We start from the raw sequence: 23,289 nt of genomic DNA, 5'->3' as shown, positions 1-23,289 counted from the left end.
ACAAGGTCAACACTGGTAGAATGGCAGCCGCCATGAAGACCTTGGTCCAGGACGTCGCTGCAACGTTGCTGCATGGGCTGAACTTCAACAAGGATGCCATAGTTGGCCTCCAGCAGTATGCATGCGAGAGGGGTGCGGGGCAGCCCAATCTCACTCCAGATACCCCCAAGTGCCATCCACTCAGCCGACTCTGGGAGTGTTCAGCCCATCCAAATCCCCTCTTTCTGTGACCTCAGCAGCTCCAGCTCCACAGGCCGAGGAGGGTGCCACTGCCACAAAGAAGGACCCTGAAAGCAGGCTATGGCCTTCCAGGTCTCAGCCCTCCAGAGAACGCCCCTCAAGATCATCACAGGCAGGGCATAGCAGTCAGCAGGCTGCCCCTCCACATCCATTGGGGATGTCTGGGGAGTACCAAGTAACAGCAGTGCTAGGGAGGTTAAGAAGGTGTATTGCACTACCTGGGCACAGATGTTAATTACTTGTACATATTGTTCACTATTGTAAATAAACTCCCAAGAATATCTCTCTGCCTATGGCTCCTTGTTATGATGAGTTTTGTTTGTGTCACTCAGATGTGAAACCTTTCTGCACAAAATAAAGGCAGGTGTCTCAGTCCAGGGCCTCTTCCCTGCGCTTTGTGCAGCCTTCAGACCAAAGTGATGGTCCAGCCTCACACTCACGGGACACATGACTGATGCCTGCACCTTGATGATGCTCATCATTGCAGCCAGAATGTCGTGGGCAGGCGTAACAGAGTTCCATCATTCTCTCTGTGTGCTCTCAGCACCTTTAAAGTGGGGCTAGCCCCCAAATCTTCAGCATCTGTGACTATTGACGCTGTGCTCCTAAATGGGTCAGGTGCTGAAGGCAGACAAAGGATCAGGCACTTCTAAAGTCTCATGGCTGCATCTCTATGATATGACCCTGATCACAGAGATTAAGTGAGCTGCCCTCAGCCAGACAGTTGTCAGGTATTCTCAAGGCTATGTAAAGACCTATGGAGTGTCCTCACCACATGTCGTCATGTTCTTCTAGCAATCGTGCGACTATTAGGGCCTCCACTGCGTCTCCATGGTAGGAGCTTTATCACAGAGGGTATATGCGCTGCCATAAGCCAGGCTGGAGTCAAATGTTCATAGATGCAATTTGAGGATCTATCATGTCTCCTCACTGCAAGTCATCATCATCCTCCACAAATCTAGCATCTATGAGGGCCTCGTGAGCGCGCCTGCTTCATCTGGCCAGTGTAAGGGCCTCATCGCCATCATCATCGCCTTCAAGTAGCTCCTCACTCTCATCCCCATCGGCATCCTCCTCATCGGAGGAGACCCCCCAACTCCTCCATCCCCTCCTCAGCTAACTCCTCTCCTTATTGCAGCGCCAAGTTGTATAGGGTGCAGCAGTCGATGACCATGTGTGACATCCACAATAGGCTATGTTGCAGGGCTCCACCTGACCAGTCCAGGCAGCAGAACTTCATTTTCAGCATCCCGACGGCTTGCTCCATAAAAGTGCAAGTTGCAGTCTGAGGCCGCTGCATGAATGTCATCAGCCACGTCCTCTGCGGGTAGCCCTTGTCCCCGAGGAGCCAACCCTCCAGCCTCTGTGGACCCTGGAAAAAGTCAGGGATCTGTGACCGACTGAGAATGCAGGAGTCGTGGACACTCCCTGGAAGCCATGTGCAGACCTGCAGGATGGGCTTGTCGTGGTTGCACATCAGTTGCACATTCAGCTGAACATGGTTGACTGCTTGTTGTGATGGAGATCTGAGTGTCACATGAGTGCAGTCGACAGCACCCCGCACATATGGGAAACCTGAGATCTGGGCAAATCCAATCGCTCATGCATCCTGGCTCTCCAAGTCCCAGGCGAAATGCACAAAGTTGTGTGCCTTTGCAAAGATGGCATCTGTGACCTCATGGATGCATTTGTGGGTGAGGCTTGTGATATCCCACAGATATCATCTGTGGAGCCCTGAAAGCAGCCACTGGTGTAGAAAATGAGTGCCGCTGTCACTTTCACGGCCACTGGCAGTGAATGCCCTCCATGTCCCCGTGGTGCCAAATCCTGCAGCAGGTGGCAAATGTGACAGACCAGCTCCCTAAACATGCACAGTCTTTGGTGACACTGGTTCTCGGTCATCTAGGGGAACGAAAGGCGGTGTCTATAGACCCTGGGTCTAGCTAGGCGCCGACTCACTGTCGCTCTTCGACAGCATTTGTGGGAGCCCCAGCCACCCCTTCTTCCTCAGGGTGCTGCTTCTCCCCCGGAGCAGCCAGGCACTTCATTCGCTCTTTTTGCCATTGCCTTTGCTCCCTGTATGCCATGAAGCATAAAGCTTATTCACTAGGCTCCATGATAATGATGTACTTCTCCTGCAGGATGAAAGAGAGAGATGTGTGGGTTTGCTTGGATATACTAAGAACCTCTCTTGGTTAAGTTGAAGGCTCCTCAACACATCCCGGAGAGTGCTGTCCACCACTTGGATGGCCACAGATTACTGTGCTGCATGGCTGTCCCAGACCACACTCCACCTGGCAGTTTTGCCCACTTGACTGCACGCTGTGGTCTCAGCTCAGGTGCTGGTACTCTCCTAACCCACACTGCAAGGCTGCACTGTTAGCTTGAACCATGGGGTAGACTGGTCCAAGCCTGGATGATAACATTGCAAGGGGCTGCGAGTGCTTCCACCAGTGACAGCTTCATGGCCAGCTTTAGCAAGGAGATGTACAACGTGCCCAGCCGTCCAATTTTTCTGCAGTCCACTAAAATGCTCGTTAGTTTGCAGTTTGTGCCCAAGGTGAGAAGCTCTGGAGCACCTGGTGGCACTTTCATGCCTCTGCATTGCTACACTGGGCAGATGAGCTACAGACCCGATTCTATGCATGTCAATGTGGCTGCGCCTGAATTGTCTCAGCTGTAGAGGAATGGTCACTTTATACAAGGTTTCCCTAATGCGTGGCCACTTCCCTACCCGTGAGCCCGCACCTACTTGCGTACTGCCTTCAACTGCAGGACAGGACTTTCCCCCTCCACCCAAATCGCTTCAACCGCAGGGCAGCCCTTACCCCCACCACACCAACACGCCTTAACCTTGAAGTCCCTTGTGAGCACTGTGCAACGTTACTGTGCACTCAAATTGCAAGTTCCCCTCAAGCACAGCCAGCAAGTGCACGTCTTATATATGCTGTTGTGAAACAAGTCAGCATGGACGGACAATTAAGTGCAGGGGGGGCGGGGTGGGGGGGAGGACGGGCGGATGAGTCCAGCGGGCTGGCCATATAATTACCTGCAAATGTATTACAAGGTTCCTGACTTCCAATGGCAGGGCATGCCATCAACAGGTTGAGCGGATGATCCTAAGCTGGTTTCACGATGTGCTGAAACCGATTTTGGCTTTCTTGCTATATTGTCCGCTCACACCGCCAAGCATGCCCAATGCCAGCGGGCACGATCGATTCCGCCCAATGTCAACTCCAGTATTTAAAGGGCAATCCACTGATAGAATTTAGAGGAGTCTGGAGTTGAAAGTAGTGAGAAAGAACATTAACAATGGATACAGAAAGGTCAAAGGCTGTGCCCTGAATTAATGATACCTCCCTTGATGAGCTGTAGAGAAGTACTTTTTGCCAGCAATAGGAGAAAGAAACGTTCAGCTACCACAAAGGAGACTTGGTTGGAGATGGCCCAGGAGGTCAGTATCAGGAGAGTTGTGCCATGCTCCTAGATTTACTTTAATAGCCTAACCAGGGCAGGAAAAGCAAGTACAGTTGCACATTCATCTACATCCTGACATCACTATCTCCTCCTGCCACCCCTCCTTCGGCCTTGTCAACCCTAGGGAACAGGGGTCAAGCATAGAAACAGTTACAGGAAGGGACTTTTTAAAAAATTCTGCTCTTAAACTAATGTAAACTAACGTTATTATTAATAATAAGAACTTTGACTGTTTCTTATTATGGCACCTGTAGGGTGAGTCTGGGGAATGGGAAACAAGGAAATAGCTGAAGCGTTGAACAGGTATTTTGTGTCTGTCTTCACTGTAGAAAACACAAAAGAAATCCCTAGAACACTTGAAAATCAAAAGGTAAAATGGAGAGACTATCTTAAAACTATTACAATCACTAGGGAGAAGGTACTGAGAAACTATTGGAACTAAAGGCTAACTGATAAGATTTATCAATGTTCGAGAATATAGAAACATATGTTTTATGATATGTGTCCCCAGGAAATATAGGAGCAGTCTAGAAAACTTATGGAAGGGATCTCTCAATCAGGGACCTGATGGCTTAACCCTTATTGTCTTAAAGGAAGTGGCTGCAGATAGTAGATACATTGCTTGTGATCTTCCAAAATTCCCTGGATTCTGGAAAGGTCCCATCAGATCAGAAAAGCACTAATGTAACACTTGCATTCAAGAAAGGAGAGAGACAGAAAGCAGGAAACTTATGGACAGTTAGCCTAAGGTCTGTCATAGATAGAATCCATTATTAAGGAGGTAATAACAGGACATTTAGATAATCATTATAGAATCAGGCAGTCAACTTGGTTTTGTGAAAAGGAAATCATGTTTACTAATTTATTGCAGTGCCTTGAAGAAATATCCAGCAAAGTGGATAAAGGGGAACCTGTATGTGTGGTATACTTGGATTTCCAAAAGGCATTTGATAAGGTGCAACATCAAAGATTACTACACAAAATAAAAGCATAGTGTAGGGGATAACATAGAAGGCTAGCTAGTTAAGAGGAATCAGATATCAGGGATAAATGGGCCATTTTCAGGAAAACTGTAACTAGTGGAGTGCCACAGGGACAGTGCTAGGGCCTCAACTATTTACAGTCTATATCAATGGCTTGCCAAGGGGTCTTGTGGCACAGCGGGTAGTGTCCCTACCTCTGGGACAGAAGCTCTGGCTTCAAGTCTCACCTCAGGACTTGATGGCCATGGAAGGTGCGTTCATAATGTGGCCAAACAGATTGATTACCAGCCTGATAGGCAGTAAGAATGGGAGAGTTTTCTGGTCAGCCATACTGCAGAAGGCAAAGTCAAATCACTGCAGTATTTTGCCAAACATAATAATAGACCAATCCAATTGAAGTCCATGGTGGCTAATGCCTTCTTGGAGCTTGGGACCTGAAAGAGGAGGAGGATCAATGATTTGGATGAAGGGACCAAATATGTGGTAGCTAAATTTGCTGATGACACAAAGATAGGTAGTAAAGTAAGCTGTCAAGAGCACATGAGGCTGCCAACAGGTTTAGGTCAGTTAAATGAGTGGGAAACAATTTGATAGATGGAGTACAATGTGGGGGCGGGGGCCGGTGGGGAAAGGAATGTAGTGGTGGTAGAGGACAGTATAGTGAGGGGGATTGACACTGTTCTCTGCAGAAAAGAGCAAGAGTCCAAAAGACTGTGTTGCTTGCCTGGTGCCAGGGTTCGGGATATCTGCCCAGAGCTGGAGAGGAACTTACAGTGGAAGGGAGATGATCCAGTTGTCATGGTCTATGTGGGTACCAATGACATAGGCAGGACAAGGAAAGAGGTTCTGCATAGTCAGTATGAGGAGCTAGGCAGCAAATTAAGAAGCAGAATCTCAAAGGTAATAATCTCTGGATTATTACTTGAGCCACATGCAAATTGGCACAGTAGATTAGAGAGATGAATGCATGGCTCAAAGACTGGTATGGGAGAAGTGGGTACTGGTTCATGGGGCACTGGTGCCAGTACCGGGGAAAGTGGGGGCTGTACCATTGGGCCAGTCTACACATGAATCATGTTGGGGTCAGTGTTCTTGTGAACCATATAACTAAGTAAGTAGAGAAGGTTTTAAACTAAATAGTGGGGGCAAGAGGTCAAATGTGGGAAGATGTGGTATATCAAAGAGTAGAGACAAGGTAAGAGAGGAATGTATTAATATGGGAAATGATAAACAGATTGTGACAGAAAGGGACAGAGAGTACAGAGAATACAAAACTAAGAGTAAATCTAAAGGTAAGACTAAAGTTTACAAAAATAATAAAAGGACAAAACTTAAGGCTCTGTATCTGAATGCATGTAGCATTCGAAACAAAACAGATGAACTAATAGTGCAAATAGAGATAAATAAGTATGATCTAATAGTTATTACAGAGACATGGCTGCAGGATGGTATAGTTTAGGACCTGAAAATTGAACAGTATGTTACATTTAGGAAGGATAGGAAGTTAGGAAAAGGTGGAGGGGTGGTTCTGTTAAATAACGATGACATTAGCACAATAGAGAGCGATGACCTAAGTTCAGGAAACCAGGATATAGAAGCAGTTTGGGTACAGATGAGGAATGATAAAGATAAGAAGTTAATTGTGGGAGTGGTATACAGCTGTCCCTAACAGCAATCACACGGTAGGACGGGGTATCAAAGAAGAAATAGTGGGAACTTGTCACAAAGGTATGGCGATTATCATCGGGATTTTTAATAGTCTGGAAAAATCAGATGGGCGAAAGTAGCATAGATGACAAAATCATATAATGTTTTCAGGATAATTTCTTAGGTCAGCGCATTCTGGAGCCAACCAGGGAGCAACCTATAGTAGACCTGGTATTTTGCAACAATTTATGATTAATTAATGACCTCATAATTAAGGCACACCTACGTGGTGGTGATCATAATATGATTGAATTTTATATTCAGTTGGAGGAAGAGAAGAGTGGGTCTAAGACTAGTACTTTAATCTTAAATAAGGGCAATTATGAGGGCATGAAAGCAGAGCTAGTGAAAGTGAACTGGCAATTTAGGTTAAGGGATAGGTCAATAGAGATGCAGTGGCATACATTTAAGAGAATATTTCAGAATACACAGAATATCCATTCCAATGAGAAAGAAAAATTCCAAAGGGAGGAGCCACCATTTGTGGTTAACTAAAAAAATTAAAGATAGTAACAAACTTAAAGAGAAAGCATATAATTGCACAAAGATGTGCAGCAGGTCAGGAGAGTAGAAAACTTATAAAAAACAGCAAAGAATGACCAAAAAATTAACAAGGAGGAGAAAACTAGCATGCAAGAAAAAGCTAGCTGGAAATATAAAAACAGATGGTAAGAGTTTCCACAGATAATTTAAAAAGAAAAGAGTTAATAAAGTGAGTGTTGGTCCTATAGAAAGTGAGTTTGGAGAATTAAAAATGGAAAATAAGGAGATGGCAGATGAATTGAACTGGGAATTTTGTATCAGTCTTCACTATAGAGGATACAAGTAACATCCCAGAAATTGCTGTAAATCAAGAATTGAAAGAAAGGGAAGAACTCAAGAAAATTACATTCACCAGGGAAGTAGTACTTAACAAATTGTTGGAACTGCAGGTTGACAAGTCCCCGAGTCCTGATGGATTTCATCCCAGGGTCTTAAAAAAAAGTAGTTAATGAGATATTTGATGCGCTGGTTTTAACTTTTACAAAATTCACTTGATTCAGGAAGGTTCCATTAGGCTGGGCAATAGCTATTGTAACTCCTTTATTCAAAAATGGAGGGAGACAGAAAGCAGAAACTCTGGGCCAGTTAGTTTAACATCTGTCATAGAAGCTATTATTAAAGATGTTATAAAGGGCATTTAAATAAATTCAATCAATTAGGCAGAGTTAACATGGTTTTGTGAAAGGGAAACCATGTTTAACCAGTTTATCGGAGTTATTTGAAGAAGTAGCATGTCTTGTGAATAAAGGGGAACTGGTGGATGAACTGTACTTAAATTTCCAGAAGACATTTGATAAGGTGCCACATCAAAGGTTATTCCGGAAAATAAAAGCTCATGGTGTAGGGGATAACATACTGGCATGGATAGAAGATTGGCTAGCTAACAGGAAACAGAAAGTAGGCATGAGTGCTTGGCAGGATGAGACGAGTGGTGTGCCACAGGAATCAGTGCTGGGGCCTCAACTCTTTACAGTTTATATAAATGATTTAGATGAAGGGACCGATGGTATGGCTGCTAGATTTGCCGATGATACAAAGATAGGTAGGAAAGTAAGTTGTGAGGAGGGCACAGGGAGGCTACAAAAGGATATAGATGGGTTAGGTGAGTGGCAAACATCTAACTAAGGGAATATAATGTGGAAAAATGTAAGATTGTTTATTTTCGCAGGATGAATAAAAAAGTAAGCATATTATCTAAATGGTGAGAGATTCCAGAGCTCTGAGATGCAGAGCAATTTGGGTGTCCTAGTGCATGAATTGCAAAAAGTTAGTATGCAGGTGAATCAAGTAATTAGCAAAATTAATCGAATGTTATCATTTATTGCAAGGGGAATTAAATGCAAGAGCAGAGAGGTTATGCTTCAGTTATAAAGGGCATTGGTGAGGCTCTCCTAATTGCTTCGGTGGAGCCAGATGACATCGCTAGAGTGTTAAATGAATACTTCACATCCTTCTTCACCCAAGAGAATGAGGATGAAGGTATTGAACTTGGGAAGAGAGACTGTGCGGTTCTTAAGCAAATTGATATAGGGAGTGACAAGGTATTGGAGGTGTTGGCAGGCTTAAAAGCAGACAAATCTCCAGGTCCGGATGATTTGTGTAAGTCTGCTGAGGGAGGCAAGGGAGGAGATCGCAGGGGCTCTGACACAAATTTTTAATTCCTCTCTGGCCATGGGGAAGGTACCAGAGGACTGGAGAACAGCTAATGTGGTTACGCTATTTAAGAGGGGCTGTGGAGATAAGCCAGGGAACTACAAGCCAGTGAGTCTCACATCAGTAGTAGGGAACCTACTGGAGAAAATTCGGAAGGAAAGAATCTATCTCCACTTGGAGAGGCAAGATTTGATGCATGGCTTTGTCAGAAGGGGGTGACCAGGTGTGTAGATGAGGGTAGTGCAGTTGATGTAGTTTATATGGATTTCAGCAAAGCCTTTGACAAGGTCTCACATGGATGCCTTATAAAGAAGGCAAATGCACATGGGATACAGGGCAATTTGATAAGGTGGATTCAAAATTGGCTTAGTTGTAGGAGACAGAGGGGATGACAGAAGGATGCTTTAGTGACTGGAAGCCAGTGTCCAATGGCGTACCACAGGGATCTGTGCTGGGTCCCCTATTATTTGTCATTTATATAAACGACATAGATGACTATGTAGGGAGGTAGGATTAGTAAGTTTGCGAATGACACAAAGATTGGCCAGGTGTCTAAGAGTGAGGTTGAGTGTCTTGGGCTACAGGGAAATATAAACAGTATGGTCAAATGGGCAGATAAGTGGCAGAAGGAATTTAATAACCCAGAAAAGTGTGAAGTGATACACTTTGGAAGGAGTAATTTGACAAGCAAGTATTCAATGAATGGCGTGACACTAGGACGTTCTGAGGAAGAAAGGGACCTTGGCATGTGTGTCCATAGATCTCTGAAGACAGAGGGGCATGTTAGTGGGGTGGTGAAAAGGCATATGGGACACTTGCCTTTTTCAACTGAGGCATAGATTACCAAAGTAGGGAGGTCATGTTGGAGTTGTATAGAACCTTGATGAGGCCACAGCTGGAGTACTGTGTGCAGTTCTGTTTGCCACATTATAGGAAGGATGTGATTGCACTGGAGGGGGTGCAGAGGAGATTCAGCAGGATGTTGCCTGGGATCAAACATTTAAGTTATGAAGAGAGGTTGGATAGACTTGGGTTGTTTTCGTTGGAGCAGAGAAGACTAAGGGGCGAGCTGATCGAGGTGTACAAGATTATGAGGGGCATGGACAGGATGGATAGGGAGCAGCTGTTCCCCTTAGTTGAGGGGTCAGTCACGAGGGGGCATAAGTTCAAGGTGAGGGGCAGGAGGTTTGAGGGGGATGTGAGGAAAACATTTTTTACCCAGAGGGTGGTGACGGTCTGGAATGCACTGCCTGGGAAGATGGTGGAGGTGGGTTGCCTCACATCCTTTAAAAAGTACCAGGATGAGCACTTGGCACGTCATAACATTCAAGGCTATGGGCCAAGTGCTGGTAAATGGGATTAAGTAGGTAGGTCAGGTGTTTCTCATGTATCAGTGCAGACTCAATGGGCCAAAGGGCCTCTTCTGCACTGTATGATTTTGTGATTCTGATTCTATATCTGGAGTACTGTGAGCAGTTTTGGTCTCCTTATTTAAGGAAAGATGTAAACGCGTTGGACACAGTTCAGTTCAGAGATTAACACCTGGAACAGATGGGTTGTCTTATGAGGTAAGGCTGGACAGGCTAGGTTTGCATCCGCTGGAGTTTAGAAGAGTAAGAGATGGGTTGATTGAAACATATAAAATGTTGAGGGAACTTGACAGGGTGGATGTTGAAAGGATATTCCCTCTTGTGGGGAGAATCTGGAACTAAGGGTCACTGTTTAAAAATAAGGGGTCGCCCACTTAAGACAAAGATGAAGAACAATTTTCTCTGAGGGTTGAGAGACTTTGGAATTCTCTTCCTGAAAAGGTGGTTGAGGCAGAGTCTTTGAATATCTTTAAGGCAGGGGTAGATAGATTCTTGATAAGCAAGGGGGTGAAAGGTTATCAAGGGTAGGCAGGAATATGAAGTTGAGGTTAAAATTAGATCAGCCATGAAGCCATGATCTTATTAAATGGCGGAGCAGGCTCAAGAGGCCAACTGGCCTACTCCTGCTCCTAATTTGTATGTTCGTATGTCAGTATGTGGGAAAATGTGAACTTGTCCACTTTGGGAGGTAGATTAGAAAGGCAGTATATTATTGAAATGGAGAGAGACTACAGAACTCACTGGTACAGAGGGATCCAGGTATCCTGGTACATGAATCACAAAAAATTGGTATGCAGATGCAGCAAGTGATTAGAAAGGCAATGGAATGTTGGTGTTGTGGGGAAGTGTTGCTTCAACTCTACAGTGCATTAATTAGACAGCATCTGGAGTACTGTGCACAGCTTTGGTCTCCTTATTTAAGAAGGGATATAATTGCATTAAAAGCAGTTCAGAGAAGTTTCACTTGCCTGATTCCTGGAATGAAGGGGTTATCTTATGAGGAAAGGTTGAGCAGGTTGGGCCTATACCCACTGATGCTTAGAAAAATGAGAGGTGACCTTATTGAAATATAAAATATCCAGAGGGAACTTGACAGGGTGGGTGCTCAGAAGATGTTTTCCCTCGTGGGGAATCTAGAACTAGGGAGCACAGTTTAAAAATAAGGGGCCTCCCATTTAAGACTGAGATAAGGAGATTTTTTTTTCTCAAAGTGTCCTTAGACTGTGGAATTCTCTTCCCCAGAGACCAGTGGAGGCTGCGTTATTGAATATATTCAAGTTTGAGTTAGATAGGTTTTTAATTGACAAGGGAGTCAAGAGTTATGGGAGCTGGACAGGAAATTGGAGTTGAGGCCATGGTCTTATTGATTGGTGGTGCAGCCTCGAGGGGCTGAATGGTCTACTCCTGCTCCTAACTCTTGTGTTCAAGATTGGGGCTGTTAGTGTTTTAGAGCGCTTTTCTGGTCTCAATAAAGCACTCCCAGGTCACAGGTAGGAGAATAATAAAATCTCTAAGGATACATGGGGCAATAATATATTGTGACCAATGGAGTAGCGGACAAAATAGCTTTTTTTTTTAAATCCAGCAACAGGATGTTCTAAGAATGTTCAATATTCTGTAATAAGTAAGGCATCCAGACTGAATGGAAAATGTCCAAGAATATTTAAAGAAGTGATGGGAAAGGTAGAGGAGCTGTAACAAAACATTTTTGCAGTTCATTAGGCACAATGATGGTACCAGAAGATTGTAAAGTAACTAAGGTTACTGCAATTTTAAAAATAGGTCGGAAATATCACCTCGGGATTCAATGGTATGCTGGCTTAACATCCAAAATGAGAAAATACTGGCATCTGTTAAAGGAGGATGCAATTCAAGCATTTTTAACAAGCATACAGGCAATAGTTCCAAGCCAAGATGAGTTTATGAAAGGCAGGTCATGCCTAACAAATTTATTGGAATTCTTTGAGAATTCAATTGGTACGGTTGGTATTATATATCCGGATTTCCAGAAATATTTGATTGGGTCCCTCACAAGAAAATTATGACTAATAATTAGAATAGAGAGGAGTAAGTGAACAATGGGTTGAATAGGTAGTAAGATGCAAATGACAGTAGTCAAAAAAAAATCAAGCTTTTGTCAGGAAATTTAATTGATGGAATATCACAGCAATCAGTGTGGTTTCATGAGGATATTGAAAGTAAAGCAATTAAAGTTTGTAAGTGGTCAGTTAACCAGACATCTGAAAAACTCTCACCGTGCATGACAATGGTTGTGAGGTCTAATACAATGTTGGAGTGTCCAAACAATACAGGAATTATATGTAACATTAACAGGATAACTTATGCAGTTTTGCATCTTATTTCAGTCATAGCCATTTTAACAGATTTAATGATGGTTAAGAAAAACAGTTCAGATTTGTGATTTTAGAATGAAGTAGAGATTGGCAAAAGAAACTAAATCTATTTGCACTGAAAGAAAAATTATGGGAATAGTGAGGAAACATGGTCTACACTTTTATTGTAAAGCAGGCCTTTGATTTGACGTATCTGGCAATCTTGAGCAGAGCCAGGGAATGTGATTACAAACTGCAGAAACCACAATCTAAATGTGGCTTCAAGAACAAGTTCACCACATCAAAGAATTGTCCACTGATACACTAGGGAGTGCATTCCTGAAGCTGGGCATCAAAGAAAATCGTTGGGACAGAATGGGAAAGCTTAAACTGCATCCAACCATTGATCTTTGAGTGCTTGGTGTTAACAAGTGACATGAAAAGCAGAAAATTGCTCCACTTAACTCCTGCTTCCATTCCCACTCTGCTCCAACCAAGTACAATGTAAGCTTCAGGACCAGCATCTCATTTATTCCCAAGAATGCTGCAGCTCACTGCTATGACTTTTGACAATCTCAAACTTTAACTATACCGCAGATTTTTTTTTTTCCCAGCAAGCAATGTTGGGGATTATGAAGTGGGTCTATCAGCATATTGAGGGGCAGATGTGGAAGAGTGTGGAGGAGAGGTGGATTGATGCTTTAAGCCTGCAATGTGGCCTGTTTTCATTTTAGAACTTGCAGATCCAATGTGTGTCACTAGCATTTTCTGTTTTCATATATATTGTTTTACTTATTTTCCATTTTCACTTACTGCCTTAACTTTTTCCTCACATTGGATTTCATCATAACTATATGCACTTTTTTGTTCTTCTTATGTCCTGGTCATTACTTCACTAAAACAATTTTTAATATTATTTGACATATTTGTACTTTTCTATGGAGCAGTTTGCAGGTCATTCAACCTATTAACTTCCACTTGCTAACAACTGACCTGCTTTTTGTTTCCTCACTATCCCCACCCCCACCCACTTTTGTTTACCTAAAAGGTTTGTTTACCTTTTAGTTTTTAGCTCTGCGGAAAATACAATATTGCTGTTTTATTTTATATGCGCTGACAAACCTGTGTATTTCCAACATTTTGCCTTTTGTTTTAGAAAATTGTCCCATTCTCCAGTACTTATGAGCCTCATCTTGATGAATAATTCACCAAAAATAGGGATAGGTCAGGTATTGAGTAAGAAAAAGATGCAAAATGGTTAGTGGAAGCATGGCCTAATGGAGTGCATTTTTCTTCCCTAAACTCAGAATGAGCAAAACTGATGATAGATTTTCATCTTCAGCACTTGGGCAATGATCTGTCATTACAGAAAGCCTGGCCAATATAGAACACGACTGATTTTCACTCCATTGATATCAATGGCATGAAAATCAAACAGGTTCTACCAAAGGATGCATAATCCAACCAGTCAGATTCCTTCCCAGGCTGTGAAGACAAAAAATCTATCCCCTGGAATTAATTTACTGGTATGTTAAATTAAAATACCTGATTTGACATAATTAGCTGAAGGACAGGGCTCTGGATCTCAAAATTCTTATACAAGTTGTACATACATGATTGATGGGAATAATTAGCATATGGACATTATAAACCTAACGATTTTCTGTTGAGTTTTTCCAGGTAAAGGATTCAGACTTGAAGTGTTTTTTTTAATGTAATGTGAACAATAATGAGGTTAACTCAAGTCAGTACCCAGCTACCCATGACTAATTGTATCACTTTCAGAAAGGCATATTCACATTACAATTTGCTTTGGTCAGAGATAACACATAAAATATTTCACTGTACACTAATTTCATTTGTCTTTTAAGTCTATTTTAATGTGCAAAAATTTCCTGCTGCAACTATATACATCATTTTCTTTTTGCAAATTACAGCTAGAGTAATTTCTACTTATTTATCAAAGGTTACCTCATTAAATGAAAAAGATAGAGATTTCACATTTCCATTCTCTTCATTCACAAAACTCCCAAGAATCTCTGAACCACAAGATAGCCTTTGTGAGCATAGACCCATCCAGGTGTAGATGCTGCTCCAGCTTAGAGCTATTGTAAATAGGTTGGCTTTCTAATTTGAAATTTATCTGATTATTCATTTCAACTGAACTTGTTTAACCAGTGGTCCTGTGAGTACTTTGTTTACTCTCTAAGGACCTTTTTCCATCAAAGCCCATAATTGACTCTTAACTCAATAAGCTCAACAAACAAGTGACTAGGCACCCAGGTGTCCACAACCTGGCAGCCTGAATGCTGTGGTAAAGCACAGGCTGGAAAAGGATTAAATTATTCATTGTAGTATGGGTGAGCATGTTGTTCTTGCAAGTAAAGGTGGGTCCCTTTACTGGAAGTTCATTATCTTAATTGTGCCAGTGTGGCAAGCAGCAGACAAGCAAGAGAGGCAGAAAAACTAGAACAAAAGTTGTCAGGCTTTTTAATCATTAATTCTTATACTACATCAAAAATCCTAGAGATATCTTTGATCAGGCTCATAGTGATAACAGGCAAATTGAAAGAGCTGAATGAAAATAAAGAGCATACATAGTCCTCAGTGTTTATATTGGGCATGTTCACTGTTTGCCACCATATGAGGCAGATGCTAAAACAAGGAGCACTTCCCAAACATTACCCTGACATTTCAAATGCACCCAAATCAACAGTAAACAAAGTAACCAGCATGTATACTGCTTCACAAACTTTATTTAAGACACACTTCTAAAAAGTCATTAAAACAATTTTTTACATTTTGGAGAATGTAATTATACTTAACTTTACAGTTTACACCATAGGAGTCCTACTTGTCTCCAGCAAAAAAGTACGTAATCCAGATCTAAACTGTTTTTCTGGCAAGCATGGACACCAAACTTAGCTCATATTCCTCACTTCATCCTAATCTGACTATATATTGGGATCCTGCTCCACAGCATGCCGCATTTATAAAACCAAAGAGTGAATGTCAGCTACCATTTATCTGGAACCATTCTTGCTCATCACCATCGTTTTATAATGCAAGCTCACATTGCGTAAAGAACCTTAACTATCTCATGTATCAGGCAGAGTGGTCAACAATATAACACAACTGAGAGAATCCTTCCTCTGACATCCCATCTGATGCCAAAAGAGTATCAATTTCTCACACAATTTTCTCCTTACCAATAAAAAATCTAACTTGCTTAAAGCAACACCAATTGATTCATTGACTGACAATTCGATGCATATTTCAACAGGCAAGTAACATCTAACAAAGAGGGTTTTTTTATTACAAATAGAGATGTAGCCAGTTTTATGTTAGAATTCAATTATTCACATTGTTCTAATGCAAATCCATTCCAACAGCTGGATTATTCAAATTGTGTGGGTAGAGAGAATGTTCCTTATCCCAGAGGGTGCCCAGAAATGTTGTCTACAATCAGGATAAATTTGTGACTCCTCTATTTATTATCCCACAGTGCGTCATTTCAGAAATGGATGAAATCTTCCCAGCCTCACAGTGACAGGTCATGAGGAGAGACCAAGAAGAAAACCAGAAAATCTTGCATCAGGGCAGCCCCCCAGTGAATTTCCACATCCAAGCGATCTTGCTGGAGGTGGGGTCAGACTGGATCTGCTACCTGCCCAACAGTGGTGGGTAGTCAATTAGTGCAATTGTGTCCAGTCAGTGGCAAAATGGTGACACCACCGGGGTCTTTCCTGACGGCAGATAGGTGCCCCAGTGAGGCCAAAGCCTGACAGATCCCTAGAGGCAGCCTCCCAGAAGCAGACCAGGAAGCCATCCCACCTTCTTTAAATGCCACCATGCAGGACATCCAGTTGATTTCCTCCTCTCACCTCTCCTTCCCACCTCTTTCAGTATGGCTGCTGGCCATCCACAGCCTCATGTGCTGCAATTGACTTTCCCACCCATGCAGCCCACCTGTCATCACTAATCAGACAGTGAAGTTGGAGGCAATCTATTAATGGCCGCTTCTGGGAAGATTGCGCAGGCGGGCAGAATTCCTGACCTACATGTGACTCCAGACTCTCAGCAATGTGGGTTACAAATTACAGCTAGAGTAATTTCTACTTATTTATCAAAGGTTACCTCATTAAATGAAAAAGATAGAGATTTCACATTTCCATTCTCTTCATTCACAAAACTCCCAAGAATCTCTGAACCACAAGATAGCCTTTGTGAGCATAGACCCATCCAGGTGTAGATGCTGCTCCAGCTTAGAGCTATTGTAAATAGGTTGGCTTTCTAATTTGAAATTTATCTGATTATTCATTTCAACTGAACTTGTTTAACCAGTGGTCCTGTGAGTACTTTGTTTACTCTCTAAGGACCTTTTTCCATCAAAGCCCATAATTGACTCTTAACTCAATAAGCTCAACAAACAAGTGACTAGGCACCCAGGTGTCCACAACCTGGCAAGTGACTAGGCACCCAGGTGTCCACAACATGGTCCACAACCATGCCCAATATAAACTTGGCTTTTTGGACTAGAGGTGGGCCAATGACAAATGCATCTCTCCCAGGTGCATTTTGAAACTAGCATCGATTGTGCCTCCTCAACTTTCCCAATCTTTTCCTCACATTTTCTCTTTCAACTGAGTTGGAATTTTGATGCCATTCAGTTCACACTGTCCATCTTAAATGCCCACTGAACAATTAGGGATGCCCAAATCCCATGAATGAATTTTTAAAAAAAATCATCCGCACAAAGGTTGCAGCTGAGGTGCAAGATCTGGCATTGAGGCTGTATGTGTAAGCTGATAATGTAGATGCACACAGAACATGTGAATGAGCACTGTGATGCATGGACACAGTGAAGAGAAATATCAGGCTAACGTGAAATCATGTTGTTACTGCAAGTGAAAAGGGCAAAAAACACTAAAGAGATGGCCCAGACTGAACTTGTTCAGTTGAATAGATGGCCATGGAGACTGCTATGGTTCCTGAGCAGCTGTCTGTTGGTGATGGAGAATTGCCGGTAGTAGCCGATAAAGGCAGCATTAAAATCACCATAGAACATGGCAGTAGGGGCAGAGGTCATGATGTCAGTTCACTGAGTCCAAGGATGGTGTTGCATCACACAGGCAGTGCGAGCCTGGTTAAGGGCAATGGCACGCATCAGAGCCTGCTTTCACAATGAGAAGAGCCTCACACAGGTTCTAGCTCTGCTTCCTCACATCCTACACCCGGCCAGGTCATTCCTCGGTCATCAAGAGGAAGAAGAGATGTCCGAGCAGGCAGCATCATATCTGACTAGCCCACACTGCGTCAACTCAGATACAAGCATTTCAGAGGGATGTAACGGGTGTGTAGGGTTGGTGCCACAGGGTGAAAGTCACTGCACCAGACTGCAGGAGTGTCAGAGTCAAAAACATCTGTACACAGACCCCTCAGAGGAGGGAAGAAAGTCACGATGATTCTTCAGTGGGCAGGAATATGGAGCCACACGAGTCACCTTTTGGGGCACAATATTTGGACAATCAGCAGGTGTGTAGGCATCTAGTAGAGTTTCCTGAGACAGTGGAAGCTCTTGGACTGCAAATGGAAGAATCAATCACTGTCATGAGCTCCACATTGTCCCGAGTGCTCAGTTGCATGAGCTCCAACCATGATAGGTTGGCCACTCCCATGGAGACACACATGCAGCATCATCTGGAGTGGATACAAGAGTGGCATCTCGGCCAGGAAAGTAGCCTGGATCAATCTGCTCTGAGTATGAGCGCTCACATCCATGGAACACACGAGAAGCTGAGTCCCTTAACAATACCCTTAATAGGCCCATCAACCCCACCTGAATGCCAACCTAGGGCTGTGGAGTTAACTGAGGAGGGTGAAGGGACTATGAGCTTCTCAGCACCCTCATCTTCTTTCACCTGCCAGCCCCTCTGCCAGAGCCATTGTCTGCTTTGCATGCAGAAATGCAGAGGCCACAATCTGAAGAAGATTCCCATTGGGTGCCTGCGTGATAAGGCTGGCTACCACACTCCTGATTGCCATTTACACTGTGAAGCAAGCAGGCAGCCTCCACCTCCGAGACAACACGGGGAACTTCGTAGGAGTATGCGTGAGAGCAGGGCACCATCTCGTCTACAGCACTAATGGGTTCACCGTGGTCACACCTTTCATATTGTATATAACACATTTGAGCACTTGTTGAATATATTTACATACACTCATATATGACTTAATGTGTGTTTGCAAACTACAGAACTCCATATATAATGGTAACATTTTGAAGGGCGTTCATGCCAATAATAATGAAGGCAGCAAGCCGAGATCCAACTTGAGGTAAAGTGACCATATTTGCGAGACATTGGAGGGCTTCATCCTTCTCTGGCTGATCACATAAGAATCAGTGTTGAAAGGCTCAAGCACTGAGGTGCTCCTTGCATCTTTCACTGTCCATCAGATCTTGGCTTTAAGGGAGGTTCAATGATCAGACTCCACGAACAGATGGTGGGCAGCAGGTGCATCTCACACATGTGTGCTGGGTGCAAGGCATTCATCTGCATGGTACTGTCACATAATGGCCCAGGTGTAAGCATTGCAGTTCAACATGCCATGAGACCCCAAAACTACAGGGAAATTAATGTGGTCAGCCCACAGGCAACCAGACCATTAGTTACAGCCTTAATGCAGCTGTGTGCTGCTGACTGGGATATACCAGGCAGCTCTCGTGCTGAGCCCTGGAAAGAGCCTGAGACATAATTATTGAGGGCAACAGCTACCTTTTCAGCCACTGGCAAGGCATGGGAGTGAATAGAGTGTGGCTCAAGTTGTTGCTGGACTACTCAACCAATGTCCGTCATCACCTCAGTGCTTAGCCTTAGTCACCTTCAGCACTGGTTCTCTGTCACATTGAGGCAAAATGTCCTAGGTCTGTACACCCTTCCCATAGGGTAGTACTTGGTTTTCCTGCATCTCCTCTTCCTCCTCCTTCCTGGTTTGCATACCATTCTCCCTTTGTTCCGACCTTCTGCCCTACCTCTGGCCTCCAGTTGCTCATGTTGACTGGCTTCTATGCCATCAGTGTGCAAGGGTGCCATGTCCAACTTGTATCTTCCGTCATACGAAGTGCAATGCAACCTTCTTCAGCACAATGCTCTTCCTGGCACCTCGGTCCAACAGACCCACCCTCCTACACCCTTGGGTTAAAGCAAGACAGTTTGAATTGAGTTTTTGCCAATTCTGGGGAAGTTAAGACAAGTTTAAAGCAAATTCCACATAGGTAGCTGCACCTCTCCAAAGGGGTACCCTGGCTATTCAAAGAAATGCACAAAATTCAGACCTGCTTTGACCAGGTCTACTTTGCACACCTTGCGTTTCAGGCACCTGTGAGACCAAAAGCCAACTTGAGTGGAGGCAGCTGCTGATTTATATGGGCAGCTACCTCCATGAAATGCACACACGCACACCCTGAACCGGGCCCATTTCCAGCCCCGTGAAAATGCCATGTTTATGTGCGGGACTTCTGATTTAGCAAAAATGCAGTCTACTATGTTAGGTCACACTGACAGATCTTTAGCAGTTCATCCATTTTGTTGAGGAGGTCAGTTTTTGTGCTGAGGCTCACTAATTTCCAACCACGTTTGTTGCGTAGTCAGGACTCTTCAGCGCAAACAATAATCTTGCACTCAATGACAGGAGACGAATTAAAAAAGACAAATACACCATAACCAAGTGCAAACTACTGATTGAACAACTGAATCTACCTAAAATAGTAGGAGCACTTAAGGTATAAGTGATGCTTTGACATTGGCAACTATGAGGATGGCTAGCATTAGTTGCCAGTTTATAATCAGTTGCCCACATTAGCCACAGGCAATATAAATTGTGGAGACTATATCTAAGGGAATTAAAAAGATTAAAGAGGAAATGTTATCAGCACATACTATCAAAGTGAAATAGCCAGAATTTGTAGGTGAGGTAATAAACCATTGGGGGTGTACAGCAGGGTTACCAGTTTACTGAATGATGTAAGTGGTCTAACCTTGAATCCTAAAAGAAGAATTTTTAAGGTGCATGTCAATCCCCTTTAATTAAATTTAACTTGCTAACTTTGGCAGGATCAGTGTCAAAGATCAGGGGTGAGTACATCTCAGTGTTTATCCCAGGATATCAGGCTATGCGTTTTCAGGCCTTCCATCTCAATGTAATAGAAATTCAAACCTTCAGTATATTTAAGACTAAATTGATTGCTAGAGTGGGAGAATTGGGGTACTAGAGGGAAGTATGCCTATGAACCTAAGCGGCTTTTCTAAATTTGGCCTTTCTTCTGTTATTATTTCTGATCAGCATTAACTACTGTTAATCCTTGGATTTTCCTGCTTAAAACTGAACACTATAATTGCCTGAATAGGTACTAAAAGGTTGTTTGAAGTAATTAATTGCAAGCACTATATAAAGCATTCTGAAATTACCAAATGTAGAACATTGAGTAATAAGATGTCATGAATTTGTATTTCTGAATCATGGTTGTAAAAAAAAGGGTAACAGAACTCAAAATCTATTACTGCTATTGTCTTTATACTTGTACTAAAATTAGCTTGCCATAATATATAGAGAGCAAAATCAAATACAAATGTTCCCTTATTGTAATCCTTTGTCTTGTTTTGCTGTTGAATGCTGGTTACTGAAGGCAGGACAGGAGGAACTCATAGCATTCATTATGACTTTAAGGTGCAGTGTAATGTATTTCTCAAACGAGACAGGTTAGAATCCCATTTACAAAATAACTGCTCTTCCCTTTCCATCACCCTAGTGATGGGCATACTTTGCATACTTTAACATTCAAAACAACACATTTACTGTTTGTCTCTTTTAGAGCTAACTCTTGAAATATATTCTTTAATCAATGAATTAGGATATACTTACTTTTTCTGGCTTTTTTTAGCAAGTCGTGCAGTTTCAGCAGCTACCTTCCTCATTTCAAACTCTTCTCTTTTCAGCACCTCTCCACTTCCCCTGTATCCCAGCTCCACCAGCTGTCGAGCCAAGTCCTCATCCTAAGGAATGCATGGAGATGACTTACCAAGACAGAATTGAAATTTATACACTAAATTTATACACCAATTGCCTCATATGATAATATTACAGCAATGTTGAAGTTTTTAGGCTAGTCAGAAAAGTGAGAAAATAAAAAAATCTTCTTACAAGTTCTGCATGAAGTGAGCTGTTCGACACAGTTAATGATAATAAAAGGAGTGGGAGTGATTATTTTCTATAAAATGGTTTTTTGTACATCACAATTTTAACATTGTCCCATAGGAATTATAAAGTAACTGATATATCTCTGCTGAAGCATTCTAAAACTCTAAAACATAACTCATTGAAGATAAAAATGGTTAATATTACAAATTACTAATAAGTGTTCTGCACAGACGGACCTAAAGGAAATTATTTTTTCCTAATATTACTGTGGGATACTTTAAAGCTGGCTTATGAGGACTGTGTGTGTGTATGTTTATGTGTGCGCCCGTGTCTAGTTTAATTAAACTGCAGACAGTCAGACAGCAAAGTTGGAATCCACAAAAGGGATTAGGTATAAAACAGGCATTTGAAATGGAATGGGTAAGCTAGGGTGAAGTCTCAGTAGATACAATGTGAGTGGGGTTTGCATTCTTAGATAAGTTGAGAGGTTCTTTGATTTTCAAAGGGACATAAGATGTTTACAACTGCAAAGGTAAATAAGGCAAAGTTATTTAGTTTATTCTTCCTGAAAGTGCTGGCAATAATGACAACACGAAAGATTTTTATATTCTGGGAAAAGTATCTACCAAAGAACAGTTGAAACAATGGGATTTATAGGACAAAAGTGAGGAAATATATTTAAAGAAAGATGGATATCTGTGTGGGGAGTGGCCATAGGAGATTTTGAAAGGTGCACTGTGTGAAACAGACCTGTGGGAAAAAGCATCTAGCAACTCTGGGGAAGTTTGCTGTTCCGGTAACCAAGGTTTGTTAAAAGCCTGTGGAATCCTGTTGTCGAGCGAGAGGAAGAAAGAAGCTGTGAAATACCTTTCTTATAGCTACAATGGGTGCTTGTGGTAATCTTGCTGGATGTTTTATAGATTAAGAATCAATTTGAACATTGCCTGAAAGGGGTGTGTAGCTGGGTATTCAGTTAAATAGAAATCTTGTGAGGACTGTTGTAAAACTAAATTTAACTGTGGTCATGTGTTGTAACTTTTGTTTTGTTAATAAATGTTTTCATTTAATCTTTAAGCTCTCTAAAGATGGGAGTGGACTCATCGCTTCTGACCTCAATGCACAAACCTTCTTGTAATAAATTGCAAAATCGTTGTGATAGCGTGGCCAAGTTCCCATTTGGGATTTGGTCAGCCTGGCAAATACCACTTGCCATATCACAACACAGGGATAGAAACAGTCACATTAAATCAGAAGATGGTACATCTATTATAACCGCTTAGGTGAACACATTCATGAATTCTTTGCAATATTTTGTTCCATGTTGTTAACAAATGGATTTCTCAACACGTCTTTTAGAAACTAAGCATCAATTTTAACTCTGTTTAAGTGAATCGGTTTTGAGTGAGTTAAAGGGTGGAATTTTCCGTGCCCGCTATTGCAGGCATGCTCAGCCATGTGAGCGGACAATATAATGAGAAGGCCAGAAATTGGCTTTGCTACATCATAAAATCAGTTTGCAATCGTCCACTCAGCCCGCCAATGGTGAGCCACATTCCCCACCATCATACGTTGGGAACCTCATTGTAATACAGCTGCATATCATTATAAGGCCAGCCCACCAGGATCATCTCCCTCACCACTGGATCATCCGCCCACGTCGACGGGAAAACACGCTGGTGCAGAACACGTCTTGACAATGTGATGTGCAGAAGTTGGGACTTACCACCAGGTCCTTGCTCACATCGCAGACATCTGAGGAGCAGACAATGCTGGAGCCCATCAGCA

General features: G+C 42.7%; 1 protein-coding gene across 2 annotated transcripts in view; it reads right to left on the bottom strand.

Moving 5' to 3' along the window:
- The window catches only part of cfap299 (cilia and flagella associated protein 299), a 988,831-nt gene that overhangs the window by 853,914 nt on the left and 111,628 nt on the right, over window positions 1-23,289 (bottom strand). For both annotated transcript variants that reach the window (XM_041199977.1, XM_041199987.1), the window contains exon 2: window positions 21,229-21,359. In XM_041199977.1, coding sequence (XP_041055911.1) covers window positions 21,229-21,359 — 131 coding nt within the window. The remainder of the gene's footprint in view (window positions 1-21,228; window positions 21,360-23,289) is intronic.

Source organism: Carcharodon carcharias, chromosome 1 (assembly GCF_017639515.1).
Source record: "Carcharodon carcharias isolate sCarCar2 chromosome 1, sCarCar2.pri, whole genome shotgun sequence".
Classification (NCBI taxonomy): Eukaryota; Metazoa; Chordata; class Chondrichthyes; order Lamniformes; family Lamnidae; genus Carcharodon; species Carcharodon carcharias.
This window is presented reverse-complemented; position numbering and strand designations above follow the sequence as displayed.